Source organism: Camelina sativa, chromosome 15, assembly GCF_000633955.1.
Source record: "Camelina sativa cultivar DH55 chromosome 15, Cs, whole genome shotgun sequence".
NCBI lineage: Eukaryota > Viridiplantae > Streptophyta > Magnoliopsida > Brassicales > Brassicaceae > Camelina > Camelina sativa.
The window spans coordinates 2,036,523-2,061,426 of NC_025699.1; the positions used below are offsets into that span (position 1 = coordinate 2,036,523).

Here is a 24,904-nt window from a genome sequence, read left to right on the forward strand (position 1 = left end):
AACACGAGTCCAATAGACGCAAAGGAGCTACTCAACCCACTAATGTTATGAAGTCCTTTAAGTTTGAATGGTGATGTGCTCTGAGTTGAAGAGAGAAACGAGAGCTTTGCAATCAGGAAGACATTCAGATGACTGTTGTATTGGGTTGCAGTATCTTGGATCAATGTAACCTTGTTAGTATATGTATATCCTGTATAGACCATCTCGTTCCGCAGTTCTCGGTCTCTCTAAACTCTCTAAGCTGCTTTTTGGAGAAAGAAATGATCTTCAGAATCATACTCTTTGTTTCTCTGTTTCCAAAAGTTTCAGAACAGCCAGAGATGAATATTCCACCGCATTTAGCGTGAATAGAACTGGAGGTAGATCCCATCCGAGACTTTTTCTAAAACATGACAGGGGACACAGCTTATAAGTAGAACATATGTGAACCTTCGCCAAGCCAAGCCTTGGCTCATGCATTACAACACCTTAATGAAGCTTAAAACAAAGATCATTAGTCTCCATCCACACAGACCCACACAGACTACTCACAGCTTGGACTGGGCATCTCAGAAACATGCCAACACCAGACCCGACTCGTGAGAGGGCACATAGCTTATAAGTAGATTATATGTGAACCTTACTAACCTAAATGAAGCTTAAAACAAAGATCATTAGTAGGGTCTTTGGCAAATTTAGAACGGAAGGGAAAAAATGGTGGTTCAGCTGTGAGATCGAACCAGCGAGCCATAGTGGATCTGGGTAGCGCCGAACTGTAATCCGTCCACTGCTGTAAGCGGGAAGTATTCGCTGCTCTGTGAAACCAGCCTCACGCATTACCCTCCGACTTTAGAGACCAAGTGAGCCAAGCTTTCGCTCGACCCACACAGCCTACTCACAGCTTGGACTGGGCAGCTCAGAAACATGCCAACACCAGACCCGACTCGTGAACCGAACCAGTGTTCCACCATCTTACTCGTCCCCACTCGGGTTACAAGCTCTCGTTACTTAGCTCGACGTTGTATTGATGGTTTCGTTTGATATATAAACAAACACAAAATGAGTCAGAGTGACCGATGTGGGATAAAAAGACTCTTAAATTAGTTTTGACTTATGAATTATCTTTTTCTGTTTGGGCCAAAGCCTTATTGTGAGGCCTATAATAGACTATTGAAGCCCGATAGTGTTGATCCGCGGAAAGAGATTTGAGATCAGAACAAGACAAAAAAAGGTTGTTTAGTAAAAGAAATAAAGAAATTCGAATTACCAAAAAAAGGAAATTAGTAAAAAAAAAATGGAAATTGATGACAATAATCAATAGATAAGAATATACTGTATTACTATTTACCGTTATAACAGCGGTCAGACATGGGAATTGGTGTTTTTGTATTTATTTACCGGATATAGGCCCATGTCGGCGCTGATCCACATCTGTTTCTAAAACTTGATCCAATTGCTACTGTGCGCACAATTCACCGCCGTTCACGTTAGCACTCCAAACCCTTCGCACGTAAACCTCTCTCTATCTATCTGCCTGTCTCTGTCTGTCACCTATCAGCTACTCCTCACCTCCGACACTCTCTCTCTCTCTCACTCGCCGGAAAATTTTTTAATTCAATAGTTTCATTCGTCCGGTTATCTAATTGAATCTTCCGTTTGCTCTCAAGTAAACCTATATATAAAAGATCACGATTTCAGAATGGGAATTCAATTCGTTGACAAGGCAGATCTATGGAAGAGTGCTCTGTTGTTGAATCTTAAGCTCCGTGATCGATTTCGCATCGCAGTAGATGATCACCGTGGTCGAGCGGCGGTTTTGTCCCCGGATGGTTACTTCTCTACCAGTATCCACCGCTGGGTGACTCGATTCCGGAATTTTCGCCGTGAATCTCTCCCTTCTCCTCCCGCTTTTTATCGCCGACGAGGTTTTTTAATCATCTCTCCCCTCTTTAGTGGATCTCTATGTCTATTTGGTTTTTAATAAACAGACTCGTTTTGTTATTGTAGTTTCGAAAGATTTAACGGCAGAAGAAGAGTCAGCTCTATTCAGGATGCTTCAAGCTGTGGCTATTCCCCTTATTGGAAATGCTTGTCATGTTTTCATGAATGGTTTCAACCGTGTTCAGGTTTTGACATCTTATGATTTAGTGATTCCTTAAAGTTTCTTTCTTATCTTGTGTCGTGTTCTTAGATTAGTGTTTTTTTGTTTGTTTAGGTGTATGGTTTAGAGAAATTGCATGATGCTTTACTCAACAGACCAAAGAACAAGCCTCTTGTAACGGTATGAGTTTAACTACTTAATGTTGTTGGGGTTTTTAGATGAACCTGATTGTATTCTGACACGCAAATCATCTTCAGGTTAGCAATCATGTTGCATCTGTGGATGATCCTTTTGTCATTGCTTCGCTACTTCCACCTAAACTTCTACTTGATGCTCGTAATTTGAGGTGGACGCTTTGTGCTACTGATAGATGTTTTAAAAACCCTGTGACTTCAGCTTTCTTTCGATCTGTCAAAGTTTTACCAGTTTCTCGTGGTGAAGGAATTTATCAGCAGGTTGCTTCTTCTTTTTTGTTGCCTAGATTTTCTTGATTTTTACTTGCTGTTTTATCTAAATTCAAATTTTACTGATGGAAACAAGTGTCATATATTCTGCAGGGAATGGACATTGCGATTTCGAAATTAAACAATGGAGGGTGGGTTCACATTTTTCCAGAAGGCAGTCGCTCCCGGGATGGTGGAAAGACTATGGGATCAGCGAAGAGGGGTATTGGAAGGTGAGTCTTGTGTGCTTTGAGTTATCTTCCCTTATATGAAGCACACCAGTTTAGTTTAATGTGTGTCTTATCATTTTATTCTATAACAACGAGCTAAAACATTGAATATACTTCCTTTTTAGGTTGATTTTGGATGCAGATACTCTCCCCATGGTTGTTCCATTTGTGCATACTGGTATGCAGGATATAATGCCAGTTGGAGCCAGTGTTCCTCGCCTTGGCAAGACAGTGAGTATCTCTAAATCTCCACAAAAAATTGTCTCCTTGTTTGTGGGCTTCGATCTCTTATTACTTTGATGCATCACTATCTCTGCTCGCCCGAAATTAGCAAACCAATAACAAACCATAACTTTATTGTCCATGAAAGGGAGCAGAGTTAAAATGCCAGATAGTATGTAGTGCTACCAATCTGTCATTAGGTATTTAGGTTATATTAACATTGCTTAATGTATTTGCAATCTTTAATTATAAACATTTTGCAGGTGACAGTGATCATTGGAGACCCTATTCACTTTAATGATATTCTCGGCACTGAAGGAGCCAAACACGTCTCGAGGAAACACTTGTATGATGCAGTCTCTTCCAGGATAGGACAAAGACTGTACGATTTAAAAACACAAGTCGATAAAGTATCTCTAGAACAAGAAGAATCTATGATGTCACACGACGCCAAAACATCCTCGGAACGTGCTGCTGAGATCTTACATAGAGTTGATTGGGACTCGTTTGGGATGGGAGCACAGTTTTCAGAAGAATCATCAGCCAATAGTAATAAACAGACTGCCCAAACCGATGATGGCAATGTCAGATATCCGAAAAGGGGAGTCTCATCTGAAGGAGCGATCAGCTTGAAGATTAAGAAGTTCATGGACTCAACTGAGATGATGGGTTTCGCGGCTAGAGGTTTGTTTATGAACGAGTACAAGAGTTGGGGTGAATCTGCCAAAATCAGGCCTTTAAAGACATGGAAAGAGTATTTGAACCGTGGTGGATTACGACAAGACACACACACTTGCTAGTTTAACTCTCGTTAGGAATTTTAGTTTAGTAAACGAGGCTTCTGTGCCACAACACAACAAATGTCTATGTGTTTTACTTGTCTAATTTAGAATTTTGATTTCATTTCACAGAAACTCTTACCTCGCTGCTGTTGTAAATTAGCTTTACTAAAATCCCAGTTTTTGAACATCGATCACGAAAAAAATACTGCACAGTAAAGAAGTGAATATGGGATATTTGCTGCAAAACGACGTCGTCGGGAGGAAGAATGACAGACAACGTGGCACAGTCCATTTAAAAGCAAACGACACCGTTGGGGTTCATCATTATAAAACGAACGGTCGTGATTTAATCTTGGTCTCACGGATAAAAGTGTAATGACCAATGTAACCTCCAGATAATTGACGGCGACAATTTCTCTTTTCTCGCTCCGGCTTACTCCTAGAGAAAAAGATAGATAAAGCTATGGCGGATGAAGAAGACGGATTACCGGAGGAGACGGAACTAAGTTACGACCAGAAGAAAGAAATCGCAAAGTGGTTTCTCCTCAACGCTCCCGCTGGAGAAATCAATTACGTTGCCAAAGGTACTCATAGATACATATACTTACGTTTGGTGTTTATCTTATTGTGTTCTGATGTGGCTCTGTTTTGTGGAATGCGGAATCGTATCTTCTCCCTCTTTATCTTTTAATTTGAGGATCAATGTGGCGTGATTTGACATTCTCGTTTTAATTTCTGGGAATTTTTTTTTTTTTTTTTTTTTTTTCCGACAGATTTAAAGGNGCGGTGTTGAGCGATGAGGAAGTCTATAACGAAGCAGCCATGGAGGCATTCCCAGTGTACAACAAGTCTCATATGATTTGTCTTGAAATGCCCAGTAGGGCTGGTGATGTGAGTTAACTAACGAAATCAATCTTTTAAGAGTCTCTTAGTATTCTTAGCTAATTGAATTCTCGAACGTTATTGACTTGTGATCTCAGTTTTCTATGTGGAAATATGACTGATGAACAAATACTTTTTAGATCACTAACAAGGAGATGATTCAACTAGAGTTTGTGATATTTGCCTCTCTTTTATGTCTCTATTGCTGCAAGATTTAGGTTAAACTGTTTTGTTGCGTCTCAGGTGATAGTTTCATCTTATAGTGAAATTGCTGAAAATGAGTACATTGATCCAAGAACTGCCCAGGTTGCCATAGTTGATCATGTTAAACAGGTACATTCTTTTTTATTATTATTGTAGTTGCTCTTCATTATGGTGTGTCATGATCTGTGAATCTAATTTAATCTTACATCTCCTTTCTTTGACCAGATTTGTACAAAGGTACGGCCTGCAAATGATGAAGAACTTCCGTCTTTGTATATTGAGGAGTACAGGTATGATTTTTACACCCATGATTAGGTTCATGCATCACCATTCACTTCAGAATGCTCATATAGTCATAGCCTCAATTCTAATGGCAAACATTAGAAAAAGCACTTTCAGAAGTTTAGTAATAAAGGGCAATGAACCTGGAGTGATCTGCATTATATTTGTTTTACCGCTGAAAAGGTTGTTTTGCTTGTTACAGAAATGCTCTTGATGCTGAAATCCAGAGATATGTTAGTGAATCTTATCCGAAAGGTATCTCTGCAGTTAATTGTGTGAAGGGGAAAGATACAGAAGGTCCAGGGTCCGACTTTGAGTTTGTTGTAATAATTACTGCCATGAGACTAAGTCCCCAGAACTTCTGGTGAGTACAAAATGACCTTCTTCTACTTATTCTCCATATCTAAGAAAACATATTGTGCGACTAAATCCAGGGTGTTTGCAGTAATGGAAGTTGGAGATCTGTATGGAACATTGATTTCCAGGATGAGTCCCAGGTGCTTGACATAAAAGGGAAACTGCAGGTAACATTTGTGACTTCGTTTTCTATGTAAGTTGGCTTTGACGTTATGCAAAGCCAATGGAAGTTCAGTGAGCTTATTCTAAGTATTTCTCCTTTCCTTCAGGTAGGAGCTCATTATTTTGAAGAGGGAAATGTGGAGTTAGATGCAAAAAAAGATTTCCAAGATTCAACAATATTTCAGGTACCTCACATCACATCCAATATCCACATACTTGACCAAATGCATTTTACCAGAAGCCAGGCCAGGCTAGCATTAAATATACACCAAGAGAAAAATTATGTGTAGGCTCTGATATAATCTTATAGTTGGTTTCTTCGTCCATTTACAGTCTGCAGACGACTGCGCGATTGCCATAGCCAATATTATCAGGCACCATGAAACAGAGTACCTTGCAGCTCTAGAGGTTACCAAATAGCAACTCATTATTTATCTCGTTCTTTACCATTTCCTGTCTTGTTAATCTTTTTGTATCTGACCCAATGATTAGGTAGCTTATTCTAAATTACCGGATAACACTTTCAAGGTAATCGTCTTTTCCAAAAAAAACAATTTCAGTGGCTGCAAGGATGGTAGCCTCTACATGTATTGACAAATTATCTGAGATGATTTTGGAACTTTGCAGGATTTGAGGAGGAAACTTCCGGTGACGCGAACTCTGTTCCCATGGCAGAACACTTTACAGTTCAGCCTAACAAGAGAGGTCGAGAAAGAACTTGGACTTGGCAAGTGACTTATTTATAAACTCGCAACCTCCAGTTCTTTATTTGGTTGTCAAGGTTCTGTGTGATTTCCATTATGTATGTGAAGGGAAAAGTATCGGAGATATTATTTCTGTTACTGTCTTTATCCTCTTGTTTTTTTTTTTTTTGGAGTAATATACAAACCGCATGCAAGTGTTGGAAGAATGTATAGCATCATCGATATTGCATCAGGGTTTGAGAAAAAAAAAATGGAAAAAAGCTCCGATGCCGGGAATCGAACCCGGGTCTCCTGGGTGAAAGCCAGATATCCTAACCGCTGGACGACATCTGATTTGATGGCAGTAGAGTTAAAATGGAAAACTTGTTCGAAATTCTGATAGATAGTGTTAACTTTAGGATTTTGGTTCTTCATATTTTTTTGGGTTAGAACTTTTTATGAAATTCCTTTTATATTAAATTACCATCAAAATCATCCCAATGTTAAATAACACTAATATGAAGCAAACTAAAAAAAAAAAGGAAAATTGAGTAACACTAAGAAAACAAAAATTGGGGACATTTAGAAATACTCTAACTCAGTCAGAGGCTTTATGCATTTCTTTGAAGACAAGTTTTCCCATTATTTTCTATTTATTTATTGTTTTTATAATTTTTTTTGGTTATTTATTTTCTTTTTGCTTCTCCCTTTTTTTTTTTTTTTTTCATAGTCGCTCGCTCCTCTGAAACCCCTAACTCTTCATCCTCGCGATCTCTCTGTCGTTCCGATTTGGGTATTATAATGGCTACTCCTATGGTTGAAGACACGACCAGCTTCGAAGAGGATCAGCTCGCCTCCATGTCCACCGAAGATATCGCCAGAGCGACTCGTCTCCTTGACAACGAGATTCGAATTCTCAAGGTTCGTTCCCCCCAATCTCTCTCGATCTCCCTTTGCTTCGTATCTATAGGACGTAGTTTATATTCAATGATTTCTTCAGATTCGTGTAAGGTCAGGCTCCAATCTGGTTTTGATTTCTCGCTCTTTACGGGTTTAGGGTTTGAGCTTAGTGTAATCCTTAGAAGCATGAGATGTACTAGGCCTCTAATTCGATGTCCTTTCTTTTGATTTCTTTGTGTGTATTACCTCAACCGATTTGATTATTTCTTGTTGCAAATTGGGTTTCTGATTCAGTTTCGGTGTTTATATTTTATTCGTGTTCTGGGTTTAAGGAGATGTCATGGCTTAATGTTGATGAATGTTGAAATTGCTGATCTTGTGTTTTTTTGTCTCTTTAATTGGGATTCAGGAAGATGCACAAAGAACAAATCTAGAATGCGATTCTTATAAGGAGAAGATAAAGGAGAATCAAGAGAAAATTAAACTCAACAAGCAGCTTCCTTACTTGGTTGGCAACATTGTGGAGGTATTCAACAAGTTTTTGTTTTTGTTTTTAGTCTTGTCTGTTTAAGTTTTGGTTTGTTTGGCAGCTCTCTTACGTTCGTTATGTTATGGCTTGGTAATGTTTTGTTATTTATACACTTACCTGCTTGGATTTGAAGTCTTAACTGTCGTGATTCCGTCTCTTGCTATTAGATTTTGGAGATGAATCCGGAAGATGATGCTGAGGAAGACGGTGCAAATATTGATCTTGACTCCCAACGGAAAGGAAAATGTGTTGTTTTGAAAACGTCTACACGGCAGGTGAGACTACCTTATCCGTTCTCTATATATGACTTCTACATTTTCTGGTTCTTTTTCCCGTTTCATGTTTTAAGCTAATCCTTGTGTGTCTTGATGTGGAATGCAGACCATCTTTCTACCAGTGGTTGGACTTGTGGACCCTGATAGTTTGAAACCTGGTGACTTGGTTGGAGTTAATAAAGATAGCTACTTGATTCTGGATACCTTGCCATCCGAGTATGATTCTAGGGTTAAAGCCATGGAGGTAGATGAAAAGCCAACCGAAGATTACAATGACATTGGAGGACTGGAGAAGCAGGCAAGTTTATTTATGTGTTTGTCAGGCATATTTTATTTTCTTCAGCGTGTTGCATATTGATTCTAATTGAGTTAATTTCTGGAACAGATCCAAGAGCTTGTAGAGGCAATTGTGCTTCCCATGACACACAAGGAACGTTTTGAGAAGCTGGGTGTTCGTCCACCAAAGGGAGTGCTCTTGTATGGTCCTCCAGGGACTGGTAAAACTTTAATGGCTCGTGCCTGCGCGGCACAGACCAATGCCACCTTCCTTAAATTGGCTGGCCCTCAATTGGTCCAGGTACTTATGACTGTCACATTCAATTCTCATCTCGTTAGAATTCTTTACCCTGTCTGGACATAAGATCGTAGTGCGAGTGACAACAGTAAATACATATGACGAACTACAATGTTGCTTGATTGTAATGACTTGATGACATATATCCATGTATATACAGATGTTCATTGGAGACGGAGCAAAGCTTGTCCGTGATGCCTTTCAACTTGCCAAAGAGAAAGCTCCGTGCATTATCTTCATAGATGAAATCGATGCCATTGGTACAAAGCGTTTCGACAGGTATAAATCCTTTGCTGATTCTAGTTAATCTTTCCTGCACTTCCCCTGCTGTTTTTACTAAAACACATTCTTTGGCTGAGAGTACAGTGAAGTCAGTGGAGACAGGGAAGTGCAAAGAACTATGTTGGAGTTGCTCAATCAACTTGATGGATTTAGCAGTGATGAACGAATTAAGGTGAGAGTCTTCATCCATTCTACGCTCAATTCACACAAATAATACTCTCTTTGAGTCCTCTCCCAGATTAACAATCATACCTATCAATTTTTCAGGTGATTGCAGCCACTAACCGTGCAGATATTCTGGACCCAGCCCTCATGCGTTCTGGTCGACTAGACAGAAAGATAGAGTTCCCACACCCAACAGAAGAAGCAAGAGCCAGGATCTTGCAGGTTTGTCTCTCCCATTTTTTAAGCATGACCCTTGGTAAGTAAACGGCTCACATAAATTAACTAACCCTACTGAATGAATGCAGATTCACTCGAGGAAGATGAATGTCCACCCAGACGTCAACTTTGAGGAGCTTGCAAGATCAACCGATGATTTCAATGGAGCTCAGCTGAAAGCAGTGTGTGTAGAGGCTGGCATGTTAGCTCTTCGCCGTGATGCCACAGAGGTAAAGAATATACAGAAGTCTTAATGGATTTTAAGCTTTTACGTTTGGACTTTGGTCTTGTTTTTAAAGGTTGTTTCCTGTAATTGTTGTGTGTGTTCAGGTGAACCATGAGGACTTCAATGAAGGTATCATCCAAGTCCAGGCCAAGAAGAAAGCAAGCTTGAACTACTATGCCTGATCCCTCTCTCATCCTTTATATTTTCTCAATGCCGTTTATCTTTCAACTAGTTTTACTTGTACCCTCATTCCGATTTGGATCTTTTTAAAACTTTCGAATCAGGATATCTCTATTATCAAAAAATATTTAATTGTGTTCATCTACTTCTTTTGAAATATTTAATGTTTTTAAAAGAAAACAGGAGTATGTGTACTGTAAATCAATTTCTATTTAATTCCACTAATCAGGCAAAAGTTAGAAATTTCACTCCAATATAGTAATATGGTAAATAACCGCACCTTTGATAAATAATTTTACTTGTACCCTTATTACGTGATTTGGGTATTTTTAAAATTTTGAATTAGGATATCTATTATCAAATTACATTTAATTGTGCTCAACTTCTTTTGAAAAAATAAATGAATCTTCCAATGGTTCATGGTTTTATAAATTATACCTTTTCTATTATGAAAATATTTTTTTTAAGAAAATTTAAGGTTGTTTATTGTAAATCAATTTCTATCCAATTCCACTGATCAGGCAAAAGTTAGAAACATCAACTCTAATGGTAAAATATCTCAAAGATTAATCAAAAAGACACGATAGAAATCGACAACTAACCAAAACGTAAAACCTCCAAAAAAAAAAAAAAAATTGTAGCTTTGAATGTGTTTCTTTGAAAAAGAAAATAAAGAGAGGAAACACATTCAGCACTTGATCTCCTTCAAGCCGTAGGCTAAGTAGAGGAAAGTAGGATTAGTGGCTCCTTCTCTGTAGTAAGCAAACACCAAGCTCCCTTCTTCTCCGTTCATGCTCTCTCCCACAAAGCTGTCACGTTTGTTAAAAAAGTAATCACCAATTAGACAAAATTTAACAAAAAAAAGGAAATTGAAGAAAAGAAATAAAGTAAAAAAAGAGAGAGGAGCTTACAATTGGAAGTCTTTGAGCTTTGACATCAAAAATTTGGTGGCACTCTCAATGTGTTTCTTGAACAGCTCTAGCTTTTCCGAGTCCAGCTTAGGGGTTAGTTGCTTAATGTATCTTTTCATGAACATCACAAATTGTTTCTTATCAAACGATGGTTGCTCCTGCCAGAATAATCACGGAAGTGTTAAATCTCTTAAGATATTCTTGCATGAAAAGAAAGAATTGAAGATTAAAAAGGTCCTTTAAATATTACCTGAAGCCTAAAAGTATCGATGATATCAACAACCTTGACAGCTTGATCATCGACTCCTTCGTCTTCACCGCCTTCTTCAGCCGATGGATTCGCACCAATGTCAAAATCCATAGCTCCTCTCACAACCCACTGATGAACAACAAAAACACATCAATTTTAACTTCAACCAGCGTAGATCGTTAAGACAAAAACAAAGCTTTATCTAAGAATAATATTTTACCTTTCCTTCGACTTCCCATAACATGCCGTTTACGAGTTCCTTGTAAGGAAAGGAATCAGAGAGAAGCTCATCGCCTGTTTGATCAAAAGAGAGAGACAAACTTTAGCTTCTGACACAAGCAATACATACAAATAACAATATGGGGATTAATAAATACAATCGAGGTTGGATGATCACAATTCACAAGACACGGGTAAAAAAAACCCTAGAAAACAAAACGCTAAAGCAAATCGAAAATAGTACCAATATCGTAATTTCACTACATGAACCAGAACCAGTATATTATACCTGTAAGAATATCTTGGTAAACCAACATGTTTGAAGAGAGCTAAAGAGAGAGGTTTATGTGTTGTAAGTTTTTTTTTTCTTTCGCTGATTTGATCGGTAAACTTAGAGAGCAGTAGAGATAATTTGGTGAATAGAAGAGAAAAGAGAACAAGTCTATTTATGATAGAGTCCTCGTCATGTTTTCCTTTTCCTTTTCGGCTTATTTCTTTTTTCCTATAAGAAAAAGGAATTTAACCAAAAAAAAGAAATAGGAAAACCTCCTTTGTTAAATCAGAAGTGCTTATTTACGCTAATTAAATCTTAACCATTGTTAGCAAAAAGAAATTAAAAAATCATTAAACAAAAACAGAACCATTAATCATTTAATCTTAGCAGTTCATTTGAGACTTTGAGTTGTCAAACCCATTGATTACTTTATTTTTATTTTTCAAACTGGTGGTTATCGACAAGAACCAACTTTATGAAAACTATGTTCGATTCACCTAAATATAGTAACTGTTTGGATAAATCCCTACTTTTAAAAGTATTTATCACTGTAAAAAGTAAAAGTAAAAGAGGGGAAATTGATAACTAGGAGGAGGATCGTAGGGAGCCAGAGCTGCAAAAGTCGGCGGGAATAAACACTACTTACTTTAGGGGCATGTGATGGTGGACTCAATAATTCGCTCGGGAACATCGTCACATTGTAGACTAGCTTAAACTATTTTGACTACTTGTACTATTTACCTTCAAAAGTTATTTTCTCATATTTGCAAAATCTTCGGATAGGAAATTGTGAGGGAATGATTAAAATGACGACACAAAATAATACTACTACTCGTTTTTTTTTAAAAAGAGACTTTTGTTTATGATTTATTACACTGAAATAGTTGTAAGATAATTAAAAGGGCAGCAAAATGCGTCTTTTTAATTAAATAATACTATTTCAAAACTCTCACAAGTATTTTTAGAACCCAAAATAATACTACTAATATATCAATATGTCAAAATAATGTGGCCACAAAATACTAGCTACTAGTAGTAATAAAATAATAATACTATATACTTAAAGAGCAAAATTCAATCGAATCAAATTTAAAATCTAGCATGACATAATCACATAAATTCTGGAGATTTTGTTTTATTGGCATTTATATCATACATTGTCAAAATCCAATATGTTCAATGCATATATAGTCGATAATAACATTTTAATCGGAATCAAAAGTACTTCTTTTACCAGATAAATAATAATCAGACTGAAAACCAAAGTCATTAAGATAACCAAAAATAGAAAGCTAAATTACCATATTGGTAATTTAAATTTACATAAAGTTAATTACCATTATTTTATATCCAAATGTTTTTGTTTTCTTTTTTAAAAAGGAAAAGAAAAGAAAAAGGGAAATTAGCTTGGGGGAAGCAGAGCAGGCAGGTGATGTAAATAAAATATACTTATTAGTTAGTAAAAAACAAATCCGTAAGAATAAATCAGAACCGTCCATTGTAGTCTTACTTTGGACAGCGGTCATTGCTTCTTACCACCCCCGTAACCCAATCTTTCTCTCTCACACAAAACATAACGCAATCGAAAGAGAAGAAGAAGAACCAAAAAAAAAACTCAAAAACAAAAAAAAAAAAATATCAAAGAGCCAACTTTTTTCTTTCTTCTGGGTTCTCTTCTCTCTGGTTGTGACGATCGAAGAGACTTCTTCACAGATTCATCATATAGTAAATAATCGAATCGAATCGAGACGAAACGTTAAGAAATTGGGAAGAGTGATTTTTTTTTTTTTGTTGGGTGTGGTTGATTCAAAAGAAAGAAACACAAAAAAAGGGTTTTGAGATTTGGGGTAGTTTTTGATTTTGGATTTTGGATTTTGGTGAGATGGGTTTAGGCAATAAAGGTAACAAATTCAATTTCGGCGATAATGATCTCGCCGACGAAGGTAGTGGTGCCGATGGCGACGAAGGTGATGGTTTTGGTTCGGTTTCGTGTTCGATTTGTCTCGAGGCTGTTGTTAAAAACGGCGATCGAGCCTGGGCTAATCTTCAATGTGACCATCAGTTCCATCTAGGTATTTACTCTCTCTTTTTTTTTCCTTTGATTTGATTTTTAAAAAAGTTAATAATTTGCTTCAGATTTTGATTTGAGTCATCCAGATCTACCTTTTCTGTTGATTTGATTCGTTTAATTATTGAATCTACCATTGTTTGTGTGTTGTGGCTTTTTTTGTTTTTGTTTTTGTTATGAAGATGATGTTTGTGTATATTGAGCTCTGGAGCTAATCGATTCTTGCTTTTGGTTATAGTTTTGATCTGGTCGAATTATTATTATTATTATGTGAGGTTACTTATATAACATCAATTATGGTTCGATCACTATTTCATTGCAACTGCTTCTTTATTGATGCATGTAGTAGCTCAGTATCTCAAAACGTTCGTGTTTCATTCTACATGCATTATTTATTTGCTCTTGATTAACATTGTCTAGGAAGGAATGATTAGCTCGCAAGTACATATGAGCCTTTTTCTTTGCTCTTTGTATGCCAATCTTGTGTGTCTAGATAGCTGTATCTGTGTGTTTGTTATTCATGAGAGCTTTCTAGATAAAGTTTGAGCAGCTATCGTCCAGTATATTGCTTTGCGTTTGGTTTCTTATGGTTTTGGCATAGCCATCTAACTCCCTCATATGTTTTCTTTGTTTTCAAGACTGTATTGGTTCAGCATTCAATGCAAAGGGCGTGATGCAATGCCCCAACTGTCGGAAAGTTGAAAAGGGCCAGTGGCTTTATGCAAACGGTTGTCGTTCATATCCTGAGTTCAATGTCGAGGATTGGGTTCATGAGGAAGATATTTATGATATTGGAGCATACTCTGAATTGGTAAGTAACTCGTAACCCGATCCATCTCAAATATTCCATTGGGCTTCTTCATTACTTTTCACTTCTTTGCCTCATGTGCGGGAATTATGTTCCATCTTTAAATAACCTTGTGTTTATGTTTCTTTGCAGTCTTTTGGAGTTCACTGGTGCCCATTTGGAAGCTCAGCACGTCTTCCTTCTTTCGAGTAAGCAACTACAATACCCGTTTTAGCTCTCTTTTCTGCTACTTTTGTCAATAAAAAACATGGCATTCTTTTCCCTTCTTTGCTGATAAATTTCTTTTAAACTTTGTAGGGATGGAGAATTTACGCCAAGTTCATGTAAGACTATTGTCAGATTTGTTATTTTCATTTTTTTGCTCGCCATTATCTTCTTCTCACTTTTCTGGAATTTGTGTTTATCAACTATTAATTTTAATTGCATGGCACAGATCACGATCTTTTGGGACAGCAAGGTTACTATTCTGAACCAGCAGCGCCAACCGCAGGTCATCCATGTCCATATGTAACCTACTTTGGCCCGGTTCATTCGTCTTCCTCAAGCAGCGGTGGTACTGCAGGCGTTTCAGACAGCTCAAGTTTCAGTAGTCACTGGAACACAGGCTCTTCGGTCTCTGGTGAAGTTCCAACTCCTTATGGTTTCCCTGTGGATCCACACTATCACGGCTGGGAATATCATCCGCCTCCACCCCCACCTCCACAGCATTTCTCTGCTTCTGGCATTCCAACTCCGCCCACGCCTCCACCAGCCTCTGCGAGGACTTCCCGAGCTAACGGCTCAGATCTGATCAGAGCCAGACCGCCACATTTCATGCGTCCATATCATGGTCACAGGTAAACAACATTTTCTGTCTTGGCTTAGGTATATCACTAATGATCATATAAGATGACCACAATTACAAACGTTTTGAGAATTTCTTCAGAACATTCTATAACATAAAGAAACTATAGTGCTCATCGAATTCTAATTTGGTTTTGTACAAATATATCTAAAAATTGAATTACTGAGGTGTTATTGTATATATGCTTTCTTGTATCTAATGGCTGGCTGGTTTGTGCAGTTCAAGTGGTAGAGCGGGTAGTTCAGTGGCATCAGTTCCGAGGACACCAGCATTTCCAGGAAGCAACGCTCGTACCCGAGACAGAATGCAAGCTCTTCAAGCGTATTACCAACAGTCTTCTGCACAGTCACACCAGCAGGATTCGCCTGTAGTGTCTCGAGGGCCTGTATTCCCGTCTGGCCGGAGGCCCACTAGAGGAATAGCTTCCGGGATGGGATCAACTTCATCTTCTTCGGATCAGGCAGGCGGGAGCGGTTTTATCCGGTTTAACATATGGGAGAGAGATCCTTATATGCAATCGCAACAATCCTACCCGGTTAATCAGATGGAGAGAGAACAAAACATTTGAACATCTTCATTCAACGAAGGGTCTGGAAGCTTCCATCAGAGGCACGGTGGTGGAGGAGGATCATCGTAAGAATCGAGTCAGTACCCGTCACCGGCGGGCAATTCTCATGAACGTTGGACAAAACCAAAAAGAGAAAAAGAAAAAAAAAAACATTGATATTTGAGAAAACCTGAAAACTGCATGCTCAAGTTATGTGATGAATTGATAATCTAAAAACACAAAAAGTGGTATGTAATGAATGGTTTTGGAGAGAGACAGCCTCCCCCCGTATGGTGGGTGACCGTGCGGGTTGTTCGAGCCGGTTTTGGTCTGGTTTGGATCGGGCGAGCATGAGAGGTCGTTGTTGGGTATTTGTTTTTTAAATGTGGCTACTATGGGTATCAAAGTGAAATACCCTAATGAAACTTTTTTCCTCTGGGATAATGTTAATTTTTAAGTGGTTGAGTTTCTTCTTTGTTCTCTTGTGCCTGTCACAAATTTAATTGGTTTGTTTTTTTTTGGCTATCTATACAAAATGAAAAACTAAGGTGAAAATTACCAAAGACTATAGTCTATGTGTTTGTGGCTCCATATGCGCTTGGCAGTTAATTTCATTAGAAACATTTTTGTTGAAAACTAATAATTATATAATATAGTAATGTTTTTTTTGCTAACTTAAATAAAAATATTTAATGAAATAAAAATATTTAATGAAATAAAATAGAAAGGAATAGCAAAAAAAATAAAAAAAAGTTGAGAGCTTTCTTGGGACCTCTCAGCCTCCGTTCTTATATTTCACCGGCATAGGCGGACCTCTAATACTATTTTCTTTCAAAGTTTTGATTTTTGCTTTCAGGGCCTCCAAATATTACCAAGCAATGGCGGAATCAAAGACCAAAGTCGAAGAAATCAAAAAATGGGTCTCCGATCACAAGCTTCGTACCGTCGGTAATCAATCATCCTCGTTTCTTGTGTCGTTTCATCATCATCATCTGATCTGAACAATTCTTTTCTAATGATGATTCGTTTTATCCACTTTGGTTTTTTGTGATTATGGATCTAGATTTCACTGTGATCCTTTGTTTTTATATTGTCATATAGTAGAATTGATTAGCGTTTTGCTGTTTCTGTTATGTGGCTAGTTCTCTTCATTCTAAGGTTTTTTGTTAAATGAGACATAGTTAGCCTCTTTTTGATTTGATCATACGACATTTTTGGTCCTCAATTCTTATTGTTCTGTGACATGCAAAGATTAAGAGCCATCTACTTTTGTTGTTTTATAATTGGTATTATTGTTCTTTATCCTGACTCTGAAATTTGTATTGTTTTTAATTTGGCTCCTTGCATCATAGGTTGTTTATGGCTCAGTGGTATTAGCGGTTCTATCGCCTATAACTGGTCTCAACCTGCCATGAAAACCAGTGTCAAGATCATCCACGCCAGGTTTGTTTTTTTTTTGGTTATATAGTTTTGATTCCCCCAAGTATATGATTTTGTTGTGGACTTTTTGAGTTTCATTTGCGTTTCGGAACACTTGTTCCTTAGCCATGAACATTGTTAGATTTAAGCAATATATGGCACCATGGCTCTTTCCCCCTTTCTTGGCTTTATATTGCTCGCTGCATTCTGCTTCACTTGAATCTTTGATCTACTAGGAAAGCATCGAAATTTATGTGTGTATGTGTGGGTTTTCTTTTCTTTGTTTCTTCATTTCGTTCACCAGGTAAACGTAGAATGCTCAGTTTAGAATCTTCATAGGTCTTACCTTAGTCATAGCTTTCATGTTCCCACAACAATTCATTCTTCTGCTTCATACAAATGTATATGCACTCTGCTCTGTGAAAGAAAGAATGCTACAGATGATGGATGTAATAGGAGATGATAGATTGTATCACAGCTTTCTTCTTACATGGATACATTTTCACAGCATTTTCATTCTTCTCAGGTTGCACGCACAGGCACTGACCTTAGCTGCTTTGGCTGGAGCAGCTGTGGTGGAGTACTATGACCACAAAACTGAAGCTACCAACCGATATCCGAAATTTCTGCCCCCGGAAAACATATCTCACAAAGACTAAACTCTGAACCTCTCTAACATGCAATGGTGGTGGTCACTGCTTATTCTGTTTGCTACTACAGGGGAAACGTAGCTAGAGATGATTTTTGTAGACCTTTAAGCAAAAATTTCATGTATTTTTTGATAAAAGCAATTTCCTTATTATTATATGATTCTTTTGATACTTTCAGAAGGATTGTTCTGTGTTGCATATTGCACACAAGATACAGATTTGTAAGAGAGAACAAACTAAAAGTAATAAATCCACGATTACATTTTTACCAGCTAGCATGTGTTGATGATTCACAAGAAAAACTATGACTCGTTGGCTTATTGCTTACTAATTTGGAGTAGTTCTTAAGATATTATAAGTTTTGGGGTTATTTTGAAATTTAGAAATTTTAAGAGAGGTTCAGGATATATATAATGTGAAGTATTGGGGTTTTTTTGAGATATAATAAAAATTGAAGGGAGGTAAGGGTTATTTAAAAAAATATAAATTAGGGTTACAAGACCGACCACTTTAAATTCGCCAAAACCCTAGCCCTTTGCTTCATTCTCCCCAGAGCTAAAAGACGCCGCTCGTCTCTTCAGAGAGTTTCACCTTCTAGGAATTGTTTCAAGGTACACTGTTACTATCTCTCTCCAATGGAAACGCTAGCTCCTCAACTTCTGATTATAGATTCGACATAGGCTTGTCTCGCTAGATATGAAGATTGAATAGAAGAATCGAATTTTTAGTTTCATTTCCTCTTAGCCCAGCTTCTTCTTATTTTTCTTCTGTTGAGAGTGTAATTGACTATGGCTAGATAGATATTATGAATCTTAAGAAGTTTCATTTCTTATCTGCTATACAGATCTCACTGTCCACATTATCCAGGTTTTTGAGTTAGTCTAAGTAGCTTGAAAATGGCGTTTAATGTAATGTATGTGTGATTGAGTTTTTATGGATTGATGTTTGGAATTTGCAGAGAAGGGGTTGTAAAAATGAGTCGTGGAAGTGCAGCTGTTGCCAAGGGAAAGAAGAAGGGAGTTTCCTTCTCCATTGATTGTTCCAAGCCTGTGGATGACAAGATCATGGAGATTGCTTCCCTTGAGAAGTTCCTTCAGGAGAGGATCAAGGTTGGTGGCAAAGCTGGTGCTCTTGGTGATTCAGTCACTATCACCCGTGATAAGAGCAAGATCACTGTCACTTCAGATGGCCAATTCTCCAAGAGGTAATAACTGTTGAAACTTATTCATCTTTTTGCTCGTTTTGTTTCATTGCTTGTGATCCTGTGTCAGTCTAAAGATGTTATAGAAAGTGATATGATAGAAGCAAAACTTATCTAACAGTGATGGTGATTGGTTGGTTTCTTAGTTTAAGCAATCTCAAATGCAGTTGTTTGTTTGCTAACTGTCTTTTTATGTGTGTGTTTTCAGGTATTTGAAGTACTTGACAAAGAAGTACCTCAAGAAGCACAATGTTAGGGATTGGCTCAGAGTGATTGCAGCGAACAAGGACCGTAATCTCTATGAGTTAAGGTACTTCAACATTGCTGAGAACGAGGGAGAGGAGGAAGACTAAGAACCCAGTTTGGTTTAGAACTATACTCTATTCCATGTTTCTGCTTTTTGGTTTCTACTCGGTACTGAATACAATTTGTCTTTGCCCTTCTGTCTTTTTTTGTCAGATGTTATTTAGTTTTGTTCAAGTTAACTCTCGTTTGGATAATCGTTTTAAAAAATTGGTAAACATGGAATGATTCAGTTATGTTATTATTCGACTAGAAATTGTTTTCCTTCACAAATTGGGAAAATTATTAACAGCGATCTCCCACTCTGATTAGGATTGTGAAGTTCGTATATGTCTATATACATAAATTCTCAAAAGTGTCATTCCTCTATTATTCTTTGTCTTCAACAATGCTTCTCTTTCCGAGCCACGGTGAAGGTTTGGCGTCTACGGTGCCTTGTGGTATAAGAAGCGAAGGATTGGTGATGAACACACAAGATGATACTCCTCTATCGTCTCCAACAACGACACGTCTTCTCGATCTCTTTCCTTGCGAAAGTGTAGTTGTTCTTGATCTCTTTCCTTGCAAAGGTGGAGAGTTTGCATGTAGGGTTCCTCCATCTGTCACAAGAAACGAAACAGGAGTTAGCCTCGCATACTTCAGAAACATGCCAGGGGTAGAGAGAGATATAATGGATGCAACAGAGTTAACTCTCTCGATAGAAGCAGATATATGGAAAATCAAGAAAACACTCACCAATAGCGACGTCGGTAGTCAGACACGGCTTCTTCTACCAAAGGAACCCGCGAATGAGCATATTCTGAAATACTTGACAGAAGAAGAGATCAAGTTAGTGGAAGACGAAGGCCATCAGGGGCTAAAAATCACCGTGTTCGATAGTACAGAAAAAACTACGCATCAGTTGCGTTTCAAGAGATGGACTTCAGCTGGAAGCTATGTATTGAATAACAATTGGAACAAGGATTTTGTTCAAAGAAAGGATCTGAAAGCAGGCAAGACGATTGGACTCTTTTGGAATCCTTATGCTTCAAGGCTCCACCTTCGCGTTCTTGATATGTTAGAACCAGTTGATTAGATAATATGGTTTTGGGTTTTTCTTTTTGTCATAGTTAATTCTCTTGGCATTTATTTACATTTGATTCTACTGACATACTAAATTTTCAGAAAGTGTTTAGTAACATCTCAACCTTATTCTGATTAGTAACATCTCAACCTTTATATCTGTTCTTTTGTCAATACAAATCTGCAAAACAAAGATGAAATCAGAGTTAGATACTCTTAAGTAGTCTCTAAACAACTTTGATCCACTGTTTGATGCAACTGAAACAAAACTTGTCTGCAACACAACAGAAAAGCAAAACAAATATTTATGTGTTCGTTCTAATCAGCTTATGTTCAACTTTTAAGTCGTTACCTAAACCATAAACCTACTACTATGGCCTATCTAAGACACACACACACACGAGCTTGTCAATTCGATCCTCTTCGGAATCTTTGTTCTTGAAAATCAAATCTCTGGAAGATGTCGCAGAAAAGGAACGTGCTTTATCATCAAAAAACACCTTTCAACATGGGAAGAACTGCAAGATGAGATCTCAAAACTAAAAAACTAGCTGAGCCTAACCATATGAAACGTTTTGAGCTGAAGCAGGTAAGTTTCTTCTACTCTAATCTGAATGCAACATTACATCAAAAGTAGCATAACTTGGTCGCTTTTGGATACAGAAAAGCAAATAGGAAATTGCAAAATTAATAGATTCATAACACTCTTTGGCACTCAACCAAAAACAATGTTTTGACGTTTGATTTGTTATCGTATATAACAAACTAAATTGTACTCTTCAATTTTATTTACTGTAATAAAATTAAATGGGTATTATCCCATAAACAATAATAAACGAAACAAACCAAACCAACAACATGTTATAGATTGATTCTATCAGTTTCTCTAATCCGAGACTGTTGTCTTAAGAGGCAAAAAACTCTCGACTCCTTTAGCCTCAGCTTCATGCTTCTCTGCAACAGCTCTTGATAATCCAAACATCTGGAAAGAAAAAATCAATCACAAGCTATACTATTAGGCCAAATCACAAGTAGTGGCTCTCTCATTGATCAAGAAGATGTATTATGTGTTTAGTAAAAGAATGAAGGAAGAGAAGAACCTTCTTGATGGTCTTGTTGAAACAGTTCTTGTGATCATCCATAGAAGCATTGATGAATTCATCGATGTGATCCTTAACGTCTTCTAGGAAACTGGCATCATCCTTTGCCATCTTTCTACATGAAGAAGACATGGCCGGTTTTGGCGGCGGGTTTTCAGCTTGAGTTTTCTGCTGCGTCTCCATTGAATGTTATGTTCCTAAAAAGAAAACATGTAGTCAGGCTCTCTTCAGAATCAAGATAGGAATCAAAACGTTGACTTCAAACCCAACACAAAGGAGATAACTTAATAAAGCTCAGAGCTGAAGAACCAATGTACTAGATAGGCTTTTTGATACTCTAATGAAACATAAGCTCTCACACTATTCTTCAGCTCATAAAACAAAAACAAAAAAAAAAAAAAAACCCAAAAGGCTAAAACACAAACCCCATCAGATGAATCCAAAGTCTCTAATTTTAAGAGATTCTCAAAAGTGAATTATCCGAGCCAAGAATCAACAACTTTCTCAGACCATTGAGCACACAACAATGGAATCAAACGAAGGTATCCTAAGAAATCACGGAATTAAAAAAAATCAATCAAAGGAACTAGAGATATAAAGCATGCGATCATATACAGTAATGGTAACACACGGATCAAGACAAGACAAAAAACATCCAAAAAAAACGCATAAATCAAGAAATCTAAAGAGCTGAGACATAAAACACAGGTAAATAACGAAAGATCAGAGATTTAGAAACGGGAGAATCAGGAACTCACCGACGAGATTAGCGGCGGCGACGGAAGAGAGTATTGTGTCTTCTTCTTGGCTTTGGGGGATCGATCCTCTCTGCTCGCTAAAACGTTTGCAATTGTTGGATTACTAAAATACCCTTAATGTTCGTCAACACAGACAACTGGACAAAAAGGTTATTTACGGAGAAATGAACCGAATCAATCGTTACCCCTTTCTAAATTGATGTTGATGAACCGGAGGAGGATACGCAGCTTTTAGTTTTGGTTTGTGAATTTCACAGACCGAAAAATCTACAAAATCAAATAACTAAACCGAAATCGAATAGTAAACCGGCGTGGGAACCGTAAAAACAAACGTCCCTTTGTGTGCTACTACTTTTACTTGCTACAAAAACTGGAGAAGAGAGAGGGAGAATCAGTTTTAAAGAAAAAACGAAGAACTTGAGAGCATTGATCAGCTGAGAAAGATGGGAAGAAATATAACGAAATTGGTGTTTCTGGTGTTATTGTTTCGTCTCTTCATCTCCTCTTCCTCTGGTGAGTATCAAATAGATACTTCCCTCTCCATTTTGATCTTTCTTGTTCACTTTCGCTAATGGGTTTGGAAAATTTTCACTGCAAGTTTTCATCTTTCGGTTCTTTGGGATCATATTCGACTCGTCCTTATGCATAGAACCCTTTCCTTATTGATTCTTGTGATCTGTTCTACTTGAAAGTTTCGATATTTGTTGTCGATTGTACAATTTTGATTCGTTCTGATGCATAGAGAAACCCGTTTCAAATTGGTTCTTGCGATCATCTACTTGAAAGTTTCGATTTTTGTTGTTCCCGATTGTACAATCTTGTTTCGTTTCTGATACATATAGAATCCTTTATGAGATTGGAGAGTTTTGCGATCATCTTCTCTGCTAAAAAAAGTTTTCCATGTTCTTTCAGATTGGGTTTTGTATTGTACAATGTGTTGTTGAAATTGAGTGTTTGTTCTTTAGGTTCAGCAGTTAAAACAAATGAGAATGGAGGACGATCGGTATCACCGCCATACCAGTCAGATGGAGCTCAGTCTGCTTATCTTCCGTTGAAGTATCTAGTAGACCTGTGGAAAGTGTTCAGTTGGAAGACTGGTTGCTCTGCTTCAATGCAGTCAGCTTCATTAGCTTCCAAAAGCCTGGCTACTTATGGAGAAGCTACTCAAGATTGCTTGGATTTGTTTGAGCTGTTGGAACTTTCAGTCTGTCACCCAAAGTTTGGGATTCAGTCAGGGCCTCCACGCATCTGTGCCTCTTTTTGTAACAGTGTCTTTGAAGCTTGCTCAGATGCTTACTTTACTAGTAATGGCAGTAATCAGGTAAAACCGGTGTTTTTGAAATCTTGAGATAGAAAACTATTGAGAATTCAGAATTTTGAAGAGTTTGAGAGAGAGCTTGTCCCTGTTATGTTTTCAGGTCATGGTCCCCTGTGGAGCAAAAGAAGATGTCACCTGCGGAAAAGCTTCCGAATTGGAGTCTAATGGCACAGTGTTCTGCTATGCAATGGGCTTCGCTGTTCAAACAGCTGCTCATTCCGCAGAAGAACCTTGTTACGGAAGCAGTGCAATATTAGAGCAGATTATCAAGTCTTCTGGTGAGATGATGATCTTTTTGCGCCTAACATATCTTGGACTAGTGCTCTTACTAAGGTTTTGCCTCTTTCTCTCTCTCTCTCTCAAATCGTTCAGTTCCCCTTTTAAATGTTTTTAAACCGATTGATGTTTGTTTGAATCTTGCTTTGGAATGTTATAACTCAGGTGGGATTTCCGGCGGGACAGGCTAGCTAGATTCCAGAGGGATGCGCAAGAAGATTTTTGACAAGGAACAAGAATAGGGAGAAGAGTTTTTCAAAGATGAAATATGTTTTGAGTTCCTTAGCAATTTAACCAGTAAGACAATCTCTATAAAAAGCACTGCTATAGTTGGGTGAAAAAAAAAGAAACCCCATTAAGAAATACTCGGTAAATCAAAAGGTTACTGTACAGAAGAATCAGAAAAGTAAAGAGCCAAACCTTGAAAGTCAAATTCAATATGGAAAAAAGATTAAGAAATGTGGGAATTTGATGATACAAGAAAATTAAAAGCAAAAAGAGGAGAGGCCACTCTAAGTTAAAACTAAGGCGTAAAAAAAAAAGAAAAGTAACCGAAACAAGAAAGACAAATAGAACAGACCAAAAGGAGATGATGACAATCTCCAGAAGCAGAAAAGAGATGTTTCTGCAACTATACACAGAATATTTGGATTAACAACCTTTGTTTTTTTTTCTCTCTCTCTCTCTTGTTTTTTTCTACAGATGCTTCTTCTTCTTTGATGACTAAGTAAAGTAGCCTTTTGAGGTTCTCCTCTTCATTGCAGTTTACCTACATCTGAAGAAATGCACCGAGCCTAGCCTGATAAGCTTTATTGAGTTTCAAGACTTCCCCATTTTTGGTACCTGGTAAAAAAAGGAGAAAATATAGATTGTGGAAATATGTGTTAACTTTGACTCGAAGTTACCAAAAGAACAAAACTTGTCACGAGACTCAACAATGGTCCTGTTGGATTCAGTTTTTTTGGTTTATCCTAGCTAGGCAATTGAATTGTCAAAAGAAGGGACTTGTTGGTCTTTTAAACGAACCTTCTTGAGAGGATTACTGGTAGAAGCTGGAGCCGGTTTCAGAATCTCAAAGGAGCAAACGAGAGATTGATCCACGCTCAATAATGCACCGGCATTGTCAAACTCTCCACCATAGTTTGGAGCTGAGAATATTGTGACTAATCTCCGTTTTGCGAAAAACTCATACCCATCTTCCACTACCTGCAAACTCATCCCT

The 24,904-nt window shown here is 37.6% G+C and overlaps 9 protein-coding genes, 1 long non-coding RNA gene and 1 other non-coding gene across 11 annotated transcripts; 7 read left to right on the top strand and 4 right to left on the bottom strand.

The window, feature by feature from the left end:
* LOC104744685 (tafazzin-like) lies at positions 1,443-3,889 on the top strand. Its single transcript, XM_010465775.2, has 7 exons — positions 1,443-1,904; positions 1,987-2,105; positions 2,195-2,260; positions 2,338-2,535; positions 2,638-2,756; positions 2,879-2,984; positions 3,239-3,889. The coding sequence occupies exons 1-7, from the start codon at positions 1,679-1,681 to the stop codon at positions 3,773-3,775; spliced, it is 1,371 nt and encodes a 456-aa protein (XP_010464077.1). The 5' UTR covers positions 1,443-1,678; the 3' UTR covers positions 3,776-3,889.
* On the top strand, positions 4,232-6,379 carry LOC104744686 (F-actin-capping protein subunit alpha; the record flags this gene model as incomplete). The annotated part of the gene is made up of 10 exons (XM_010465776.2): positions 4,232-4,341; positions 4,531-4,648; positions 4,883-4,972; positions 5,069-5,133; positions 5,328-5,489; positions 5,571-5,649; positions 5,752-5,829; positions 5,978-6,052; positions 6,137-6,172; positions 6,272-6,379. Coding segments are annotated over 10 exons (921 nt in total), but the record flags the coding sequence as incomplete, so codon positions are not given.
* Positions 6,610-6,681, bottom strand: TRNAE-UUC. The gene has a single exon. It is a non-coding gene; the product is annotated as a tRNA-Glu (tRNA).
* LOC104744688 (26S protease regulatory subunit 6A homolog A) lies at positions 7,024-9,815 on the top strand. Its single transcript, XM_010465777.2, has 10 exons — positions 7,024-7,248; positions 7,637-7,753; positions 7,924-8,031; positions 8,138-8,329; positions 8,417-8,608; positions 8,766-8,884; positions 8,972-9,059; positions 9,155-9,274; positions 9,358-9,498; positions 9,599-9,815. The coding sequence occupies exons 1-10, from the start codon at positions 7,129-7,131 to the stop codon at positions 9,674-9,676; spliced, it is 1,275 nt and encodes a 424-aa protein (XP_010464079.1). The 5' UTR covers positions 7,024-7,128; the 3' UTR covers positions 9,677-9,815.
* On the bottom strand, positions 10,363-11,134 carry LOC104744689 (translationally controlled tumor protein 2-like). The gene is made up of 4 exons (XM_019237006.1): positions 11,056-11,134; positions 10,836-10,964; positions 10,586-10,743; positions 10,363-10,483 (listed from the first exon to the last, which is right to left on the bottom strand). Exons 1-4 carry the CDS (start codon positions 11,077-11,079, stop codon positions 10,363-10,365), a joined length of 432 nt encoding a protein of 143 aa, XP_019092551.1. The 5' UTR covers positions 11,080-11,134.
* LOC104744690 (leukocyte receptor cluster member 8 homolog) lies at positions 12,901-16,071 on the top strand. Its single transcript, XM_019237334.1, has 6 exons — positions 12,901-13,400; positions 14,035-14,207; positions 14,337-14,392; positions 14,502-14,527; positions 14,638-15,040; positions 15,268-16,071. The coding sequence occupies exons 1-6, from the start codon at positions 13,211-13,213 to the stop codon at positions 15,614-15,616; spliced, it is 1,197 nt and encodes a 398-aa protein (XP_019092879.1). The 5' UTR covers positions 12,901-13,210; the 3' UTR covers positions 15,617-16,071.
* LOC104744691 lies at positions 16,324-17,935 on the top strand. The gene is made up of 3 exons (XM_010465780.2): positions 16,324-16,543; positions 16,948-17,038; positions 17,541-17,935. The coding sequence occupies exons 1-3, from the start codon at positions 16,474-16,476 to the stop codon at positions 17,671-17,673; spliced, it is 294 nt and encodes a 97-aa protein (XP_010464082.1). The 5' UTR covers positions 16,324-16,473; the 3' UTR covers positions 17,674-17,935.
* Positions 18,185-19,412, top strand: LOC104744692 (60S ribosomal protein L22-2-like). The gene is made up of 3 exons (XM_010465781.2): positions 18,185-18,275; positions 18,623-18,868; positions 19,074-19,412. The coding sequence occupies exons 2-3, from the start codon at positions 18,639-18,641 to the stop codon at positions 19,216-19,218; spliced, it is 375 nt and encodes a 124-aa protein (XP_010464083.1). The 5' UTR covers positions 18,185-18,275; positions 18,623-18,638; the 3' UTR covers positions 19,219-19,412.
* On the top strand, positions 19,557-20,243 carry LOC104748030 (putative B3 domain-containing protein At1g78640). The gene has a single exon (XM_010469725.1). It carries the CDS (start codon positions 19,557-19,559, stop codon positions 20,241-20,243), a length of 687 nt encoding a protein of 228 aa, XP_010468027.1.
* Positions 20,905-22,196, bottom strand: LOC104744693. The gene is made up of 3 exons (XM_010465782.1): positions 22,089-22,196; positions 21,331-21,527; positions 20,905-21,212 (listed from the first exon to the last, which is right to left on the bottom strand). The coding sequence occupies exons 2-3, from the start codon at positions 21,511-21,513 to the stop codon at positions 21,117-21,119; spliced, it is 279 nt and encodes a 92-aa protein (XP_010464084.1). The 5' UTR covers positions 21,514-21,527; positions 22,089-22,196; the 3' UTR covers positions 20,905-21,116.
* LOC104744694 lies at positions 24,088-24,898 on the bottom strand. Its single transcript, XR_760671.2, has 2 exons — positions 24,709-24,898; positions 24,088-24,525 (listed from the first exon to the last, which is right to left on the bottom strand). It is a non-coding gene; the product is annotated as an uncharacterized LOC104744694 (long non-coding RNA).